We start from the raw sequence: 8,579 nt of genomic DNA, 5'->3' as shown, positions 1-8,579 counted from the left end.
AAAATCGGCGAGAAATCGTCGTTTTGCATCGAAAAATGCGGTATTCTGTAAGAATTTTGATGATTTCGTGCAGAATTCTGCTGTTTTCTTGCAATTCAGCCGTTGAATCTTGGTAAAAAGTCATGATTTTGTAGATTTCGTGCTCGTCTTTGCAAATTCAAGCCAGAAAACAACGAAAATCGGCGAGAAATCGTCGTTTTGCATCGAAAAATGCGGTTTTCTGTAAGAATTTTGATGATTTCGTGATGAATTCTGCTGTTTTCTTGCAATTCAGCCGTTGAATCTTGGTAAAAAGTCATGATTTTGTAGTGTTAACGCAGGTGGGGTTAACTTCCAAATTATCGGGTGCTGGTTTCTACAGTTTATTTTACTTGTACATTACTGTCTTACCGCCGACAACACACTGCTTGTGGCGGCGGCTAGCGCATCCCCACCACACATCTCTGTCTGAATCAGTGTGGCGCTTTCCATGAAAATGCATGTGCGTTGGGTACGCAACATAGCCGCCCCCCTTGAAGGTTTGTAGGCTTCAACAAAAAACTTGAAATACAATGAATAAATAAAAAATAAAAATAAACAAATAACAAAAACAAGAAAAAATCAAAACACAATTAACAAAAAATTGAACGAAATAAATTGTTCAAGAAAACTCGCTGTTCCCCTTTTTTCGCTTCACCTTTTCACTACTTGTCATTAATTGGGAGCACACACAACTTAGAAACACCACGTTTGTACACTCCTTTTGTGGTTCGAACCGAGGCCACTCTTGCGACACCATCCCTTCCTGGATGGATTGCCTGGATACGCCCCAAGGCCCAACATAGTGGAGGTAAACCGTCTTCTACCATTAATACCATAGCTCCTGGTTGGAGGCCAACTGCATCTCCGGATCTCCATTTGGAGCGGCCTTGTAGCTGAGATGTGTACTCCTTCTTCCACCTGTTCCAAAAATGCCAGCGCATTTTCTCTATTAACTGCCAGCGCGAAAGTTTATTCTCTGCTAGTTCTCGTAAATCATGTTCAAGCGGAGCAGTTAGGACTTCTCCAATCAAAAAGTGAGCAGGGGTTAGAGCCATCAAGTCGTTCGGGTCGTTTGATAATGGAATTAAAGGACGGGAATTAAGGCATGCTTCTACTCGTGTTAGCAGTGTGTACAACTCCTCATACGTAAGCAAAGTGTCACCCACGACACGTTTGAGATGATATTTAACTGATTTTACTCCAGCTTCCATTAAACCAGCAAAGTTAGGTGACCTTGGTGGTGAAAAGGACCATTTGATGTTATCATTGGACAAAACGGTGATAACATCTTTATAAAAGTCGGAAGTTTTGAAGAATTCAGCTAATTTGACAAGTTCATTATTAGCTCCGACAAAATTTTTTCCGTTATCCGACCGAAAATGTTTGACCATGCCTCGTCGGGAAATAAGTCGTCTTAAGGCGTTCAAAAAACTGTCTGTTGTCAGATCTGTGACCAGTTCAAGGTGAATCGCCTTGGTGCAAAGACAAATGAACACACAAATATATGACTTCAATGTTTTTCTACCGCGACCTTTAGACTCCTTGATCAAAATAGGCCCACCATAGTCTACTCCAGTGTTAACGAAGGGTCTAGCCGGCTCTAATCTGTCTTGCGGAAGATCACCCATTTTTTGATAGGCAATAATTGGCTTTACCTTGAAGCATGATATACATTTATGGAGTACTTGTCTCACTTTGCTCCTTCCGGCAACAATCCAGAACCTTTGCCGCAGCGCTGATAATGTCGCTTGGGCGCCCGCATGTAAATTTTGTTTGTGATAAAATTGAATTATTAAAGAGGTAACAAAATGATTCTTTGGTAAAACCATGGGATGCTTCTTGTCGAATGGGTATCGAGAATTTTTTAGTCTACCTCCTACTCTTAGTACTCCGTTATTATCAACAAATGGATCTAGACCTTTTAATGAACTGCTTTTATTAACAACATTTGAAGATTTTAATTCTTGAATTTGTTGAGCAAAAGACTCGAGTTGCATTAATTTGATGATTAACCTTTCTGAGTTATTTAGCTCCTCAGAACTTAAATGAAATGTTTGTTTCGCGTTTCCTTTTTTGGTGTTGTTTGCAAATCTCAAAATGTATGCTGTGATCCGTTTTAATTTAGTAAAACTTGAAAATCTGTTCAACAAGTCACATGAATTCGTAGTACTAACCAAAGTCGTTTTAGTTATCCTTTTTTGTTCCGGAATGTTTTCAAAATCCTCGTTTTGGATAAATGCGTCTGAACACATTTCACGATCACAAATTAACCAGTTGGGGCCATGCCACCATAAACAATTGTTTATCAATTGTTCAGCTGTACTTCCTCGCGAAATTATGTCAGCTGGATTTTCATTACTAGCTACGTGGTGCCAATCATGAATGTTTGTCAAGTTTTGAATGTCCGCAACTCGATTTGAGACAAAGGTTTTCCAGGTAGATGGAGGTTTTGATAACCAACAGAGAACGATGGTTGAATCTGTCCAAAAATTGAGCTTGTCGAATTTTAAATTTAATGATTGTGTTGTTTGATTTGTTAACTGAGCGAGCAGTTGCGCCGCAAGAAGTTCAAGTCTGGGAATCGTTTGCGTTTTAAGAGGAGCCACGCGCGATTTTGCAATTAATAAATTTGCATGCGTTTCACCGTTTGAATTTGTGCATTTTAAATACAGGGCAGCTCCATACGCTCTTTCCGACGCATCGCTAAAACCGTGGAGTTCGATAGAAACCGTTTCTGCTGGTACTACGTTCCGAGGAATTCGACATTTTCCGATTTTTTGTAAATCGTTGGCCAATTGTGTCCACTGTTCACTAATGTCGTCAGGTAGCGATTCATCCCATGATAATTTCAATCCCCATAGTTGTTGCATAAGAAGTTTTGCCACTGTTACAATCGGGTTAATTAAGCCAAGTGGATCGAAGATGCGACAAATCATCGAAAGTAACGTTCTTTTTGTTAACTCACTTGGTATAAGAATGTTTTGAACATTATACCGTAACGTATCTTGATTGCAATTCCAAAAAAGACCCAATGTTTTGGTATCTTGTTGTTTATCGAGATTTATTGTGGTATTTATTAAATCCTTGGCAGAGTTTGGCAATAAGTTTATGTTGTTTGACGCCCATTTAGCTAATTCGAATTTAGCTGATCGCAAAATTTCTATCAGTTGATGTTGAATTGATTGTAGTTCTTCAATTGAGTTACCGCCCGTAATTAAGTCGTCTATGTAGAAATCTCGTAAAATAATATCTGCCGCCTCCGGGAATTTTTCACGATTTTCATGCGCCAATTGATGTAAACAACGTACGGCCAAGAATGGCGCCGATGAAGTACCATACGTGACCGTTGTTAAGCGATAAGTCCGCAATTCGTCATCGCTATCGCTGCGCCAAAATATACGCTGATAATCAGTTTGATTCGAATCGATTAAAATTTGTCTGTACATTTTGACGATATCAGCACAAAATACGTACTGAAATGTACGAAAACGCAGAATGATGGATAATAGTTCGTCTTGAATTGTGGGGCCCACGACCAAATTATCGTTCAAACTTTTGCCATTGGTCGATTTGGCGGAAGCATCGAAGACGACGCGTAATTTTGAGGACGGTTGTTTGTCCTTAAAGACGGGATGATGCGGTAAATAATACGTTTCTGAATTGTCTGATTCATTATTCGAGACTAATTCCATGTGGCCCAAGTCAGAATATTCCGTCATAAATTCGACATACTTTGCTTTAATTGCTGGACTTTTCTTTAATCGATTTTCAAGATTAAAAAAACGCCTTTTGGCTTGTTGGTCTGATTGACCTAGTGACATGACATTGTCCTTTATAGGAAGATTAACTACAAAACGACCATCATCACGTGTGAACGTGTTCAAGAAATGCGTTTCCGCAAATTTTTCATCGGAAGTCAAATGTTTTTGGATGGGGTGATAACCTTCAAGTTCCCAGAATCGTTCTATTTGGTTTTCCAAGTCCAGAGATGAATTTATGGCAAGGTTACACCGACTCACTTTATTTCGCGGAATATCAAGCGGTCCCGCAATGATCCAACCTAGTTGGGTATTCTGTAAGTACAGCCGTTTACCGTCAATTTGAAATTTACCATCTAGCAGGAGTTCGAAAAACAATTCTGTGCCCAAAAGTAAATCAATTTTATCTGATAGGTAAAATTGATCGTCCGCTAAAGGTAACTCGGAAGGAATGTGTAGGTTATCAATTGAGAAACTATTTGAAGGCAAGCTTGCACTAATTTCTTTCAAGACAAAACATGTGACGTGTGCGTTGTAATTTTTATGAACCGATTTGATTGTAACGTCTACGGATTCTGTCGAGATGGTTTGCTGATTACCAACGCCTACGATTGCATTATTCGAAGAAGTCGTTTTCAAGCCTAACATTTTACACATTCGTTTGGTTATAAAATTTGACTGTGACCCGTTGTCGAGTAAAACTCTGCATTTCTGTAAATAACCATTAATGGCCTTTATGAGAACAATAGCAGTTGCGAGAAGCATCTCTTGCTTTGAACCGTTCTTAGAATGAAGAGAAGAGCTTGTTGACGTAACCGACTCTTTTGAATCTTCACCGGAATTGTGATGCAATAATGTGTTATGATTTTGGTTGCATTCGCGACACGTTCGTTTTGATTTACAATGTTCCGTTAGGTGATTATCATGTAAACAATTAACGCATAGCTTTAACGAGTTTATTTGTTTTATTCGTTCCGCAACTTTCATACGGAGAAAATGATTGCAATTGTAGATAAAATGATTTTTACCCTTGCAAATTACACAGTGTCTTTTTTCATTTGTTACGACATGTGATTGAAATTTAGGTTTAGAGTGTCCCTTTGTTAGAACAGTTGCGCTTTGAGGCTTTTGAAAATTGTATTCAATTGATTCTAGATACTGACACCGAGATTGAAGAAAGGTCTTTAATTCATCCAATGTTGGCAAATTGTTTGATAGTCTTGATTGCCATTCTTTCGAAGATTGAAAATCCAATTTTTCTGTAATAACTGGAATCAGAATTGCGTCCCATGTATCAATTGATACGTTTAACGATTTTAACGCTTCAAGGTTAATTGATAAGTCATCGACTAGTTGTCTTAAATTGGTAGCCGAACTTTTTGGAATATTTGGGAAATTCAGAATTTTCCGAACATGTGCATGAATTAATAATCGCTCGTTTTCGAACCGATTTTTTAACAAAGACCAAGCCACTTCATAATTTGTTTCAATTAATGGAAGGCTCTCTATTGTTTTGGATGCATCGCCCTTGAGAGATGACCTTAAGTAATGAAATTTTTCGATGTTATTCAGTTCTGGATTGTTGTGAATCAGAGTCTGAAAAATATCCCTGAATGCTAACCATGCTTCAAAGGCTCCATTGAATTCCGGAATTTGAATTGTTGGCAAAATTAATTTGCTACGATTTTGACTGTTCGCATCTTTGAGAATAGCTGTTGCAGTCTCATTTTGTTGTGCTGAATTTTCAATTAAATTTTCTAAATTTGATACAATACTGTAATATAAAGTTTCAAATTGTATTTGTTCATTTGCCTGTGCTTGTGATTCAACTGGTGTCCGGTCAACAATGTCGAAGTTAACTTTTTCAAATTCTGCAAGTGTTGATCGAGCTACATCCAAACGAGACTTAACCAAAGAAATTTGATCAGTTGGCTTGAACGTAGTGATGAATTCATTAATTCTGCCTAATTTTTTAAAGATTTGCGATCTTTTGAATTTGAGATTTATTAATTTTTGTTCTGCCATTTTAGCAAGTAAAAATCGCGATGCTTTATGAAAAGTTACACACAATGCCTATTAGAGTAAGCAAAAAAAAGGGATAATGATAAATGGAAGGGCTGACCTTTTTGATGAGCTTTTGTTCTGTTGACGATGGCTGTGAGATCGTTTGCTGACGATGACGTCTTGGTGACGTCGTCTGATGAACGATGAATATGAAGTCGTCTTGTTGACGATCAATGTGAAAATTTGTCTTGTTGACGATGGCGTCTTGGTGACGTCGCTGTGAGTGTGTACACCTGGTGTTGATACCGGTGAGAGAGGATGCTTCCTCGTTGGCTCGTACTGAGAGAACCAAAATTGTCGACGGTACCCAAAATGTTGCTACTGCCAATGTGGCTTCGAAGGACCAAATGTTAACGCAGGTGGGGTTAACTTCCAAATTATCGGGTGCTGGTTTCTACAGTTTATTTTACTTGTACATTACTGTCTTACCGCCGACAACACACTGCTTGTGGCGGCGGCTAGCGCATCCCCACCACACATCTCTGTCTGAATCAGTGTGGCGCTTTCCATGAAAATGCATGTGCGTTGGGTACGCAACATGTAGATTTCGTGCCCTTCTTGGCGAATTCAAGATAGAAAACAACGAAAATCGGCGAGAAATCGTTGTTTTGCATCGAAATATGCAGTTTTCTCTAAGAATTTTGACGATTTCGTGCAGAATTCTGCTGTTTTCTTGCAATTCAGCCGTTGAATCTTGGTAAAAAGTCATGATTTTGTAGATTTCGTGCTCATCTTTGCGAATTCAAGCCAGAAAACAACGAAAATCGGCGAGAAATCGTCGTTTTGCATCGAAATATGCGGTTTTCTGTGAGAATTTTGATGATTTCGTGCAGAATTCTGCTATTTTCTTGCAATTCAGCCGTTGAATCTTGGTAAAAAGTCATGATTTTGTAGATTTCGTGCTCTTCTTTGCGAATTCAAGCCAGAAAACAACGAAAATCGGTGAGAAATGATCGTTTTGCATCGAAATATGCGGTTTTCTGTAAGAATTTTGAAGATTTCGTGCAGAATTCTGCTGTTTTCTTGCAATTCAGCCGTTGAATCTTGGTAAAAAGTCATGATTTTGTAGATTTCGTGCTCTTCTTTGCGAATTCATGCCAGAAAACAACGAAAATCGGCGAGAAATCATCGTTTTGCATCGAAATATGCGATTTTCTGTAAGAATTTTGATGATTTCGTGCAGAATTCTGTTGTTTTCTTGCAATTCAGCCGTTGAATCTTGGTAAAAAGTCATGATTTTGTAGATTTCGTGCTCTTCTTTGCGAATTCAAGCCAGAAAACAACGAAAATCGGTGAGAAATGATCGTTTTGCATCGAAATATGCGGTTTTCTGTAAGAATTTTGAAGATTTCGTGCAGAATTCTGCTGTTTTCTTGCAATTCAGCCGTTGAATCTTGGTAAAAAGTCATGATTTTGTAGATTTCGTGCTCTTCTTTGCGAATTCATGCCAGAAAACAACGAAAATCGGCGAGAAATCATCGTTTTGCATCGAAATATGCGATTTTCTGTAAGAATTTTGATGATTTCGTGCAGAATTCTGTTGTTTTCTTGCAATTCAGCCTTTGAATCTAGGTAAAAAGTCATGATTTTGTAGATTTCGTGCTCTTCTTGGCGAATTCAAGATAGAAAACAACGAAAATCGGCGAAAAATCGTTGTTTTGCATCGAAATATGCAGTTTTCTCTAAGAATTTTGATGATTTCGTGCAGAATTCTGCTGTTTTCTTGCAATTCAGCCGTTGAATCTTGGTAAAAAGTCATGATTTTGTAGATTTCGTGCTCTTCTTTGCGAATTCAAGCCAGAAAACAACGAAAATCGGCGAGAAATCGTCGTTTTGCATCGAAATATGCGGTTTTCTGTAAGAATTTTGAAGATTTCGTGCAGAATTCTGCTGTTTTCTTGCAATTCAGCCGTTGAATCTTGGTAAAAAGTCATGATTTTGTAGATTTCGTGCTCTTCTTTGCGAATTCATGCCAGAAAACAACGAAAATCGGCGAGAAATCATCGTTTTGCATCGAAATATGCGATTTTCTGTAAGAATTTTGATGATTTCGTGCAGAATTCTGTTGTTTTCTTGCAATTCAGCCGTTGAATCTTGGTAAAAAGTCATGATTTTGTAGATTTCGTGCTCTTCTTGGCGAATTCAAGATAGAAAACAACGAAAATCAGCGAGAAATCGTCGTTTTGCATCGAAATATGCGGTTTTCTCTAAGAATTTTGATGATTTCGTGCAGAATTCTGCTGTTTTCTTGCAATTCAGCCGTTGAATCTTGGTAAAAAGTCATGATTTTGTAGATTTCGTGCTCTTCTTTGCGAATTCAAGCCAGAAAACAACGAAAATCGGCGAGAAATCGTCGTTTTGCATCGAAATATGCGGTTTTCTGTGAGAATTTTGATGATTTCGTGCAGAATTCTGCTATTTTCTTGCAATTCAGCCGTTGAATCTTGGTAAAAAGTCATGATTTTGTAGATTTCGTGCTCTTCTTTGCGAATTCAAGCCAGAAAACAACGAAAATCGGTGAGAAATGATCGTTTTGCATCGAAATATGCGGTTTTCTGTAAGAATTTTGAAGATTTCGTGCAGAATTCTGCTGTTTTCTTGCAATTCAGCCGTTGAATCTTGGTAAAAAGTCATGATTTTGTAGATTTCGTGCTCTTCTTTGCGAATTCATGCCAGAAAACAACGAAAATCGGCGAGAAATCATCGTTTTGCATCGAAATATGCGATTTTCTGTAA

At 38.2% G+C, this 8,579-nt stretch overlaps 1 protein-coding gene across 1 annotated transcript; it reads right to left on the bottom strand.

Annotated features, from left to right (window-relative positions):
• Window positions 1–338: 338 nt before the first annotated feature.
• On the bottom strand, window positions 339–6,363 carry LOC148166094 (uncharacterized). The gene is made up of 6 exons (XM_088049436.1): window positions 6,273–6,363; window positions 5,844–6,230; window positions 712–5,668; window positions 610–670; window positions 383–540; window positions 339–348 (listed from the first exon to the last, which is right to left on the bottom strand). The coding sequence occupies exons 1-6, from the start codon at window positions 6,361–6,363 to the stop codon at window positions 339–341; spliced, it is 5,664 nt and encodes a 1,887-aa protein (XP_087905562.1).
• Between the last annotated feature and the right edge of the window lie 2,216 nt (window positions 6,364–8,579).

Source organism: Gnatocerus cornutus, unplaced genomic scaffold, assembly GCF_029298725.1.
Source record: "Gnatocerus cornutus isolate USDA-ARS CGAHR unplaced genomic scaffold, icGnaCorn1.1 ctg00000025.1, whole genome shotgun sequence".
NCBI classification, from domain to species: Eukaryota; Metazoa; Arthropoda; class Insecta; order Coleoptera; family Tenebrionidae; genus Gnatocerus; species Gnatocerus cornutus.
The sequence above is the reverse complement of the archived record's forward strand: the minus strand, read 5'-3'. Positions and strand labels throughout refer to the sequence as shown.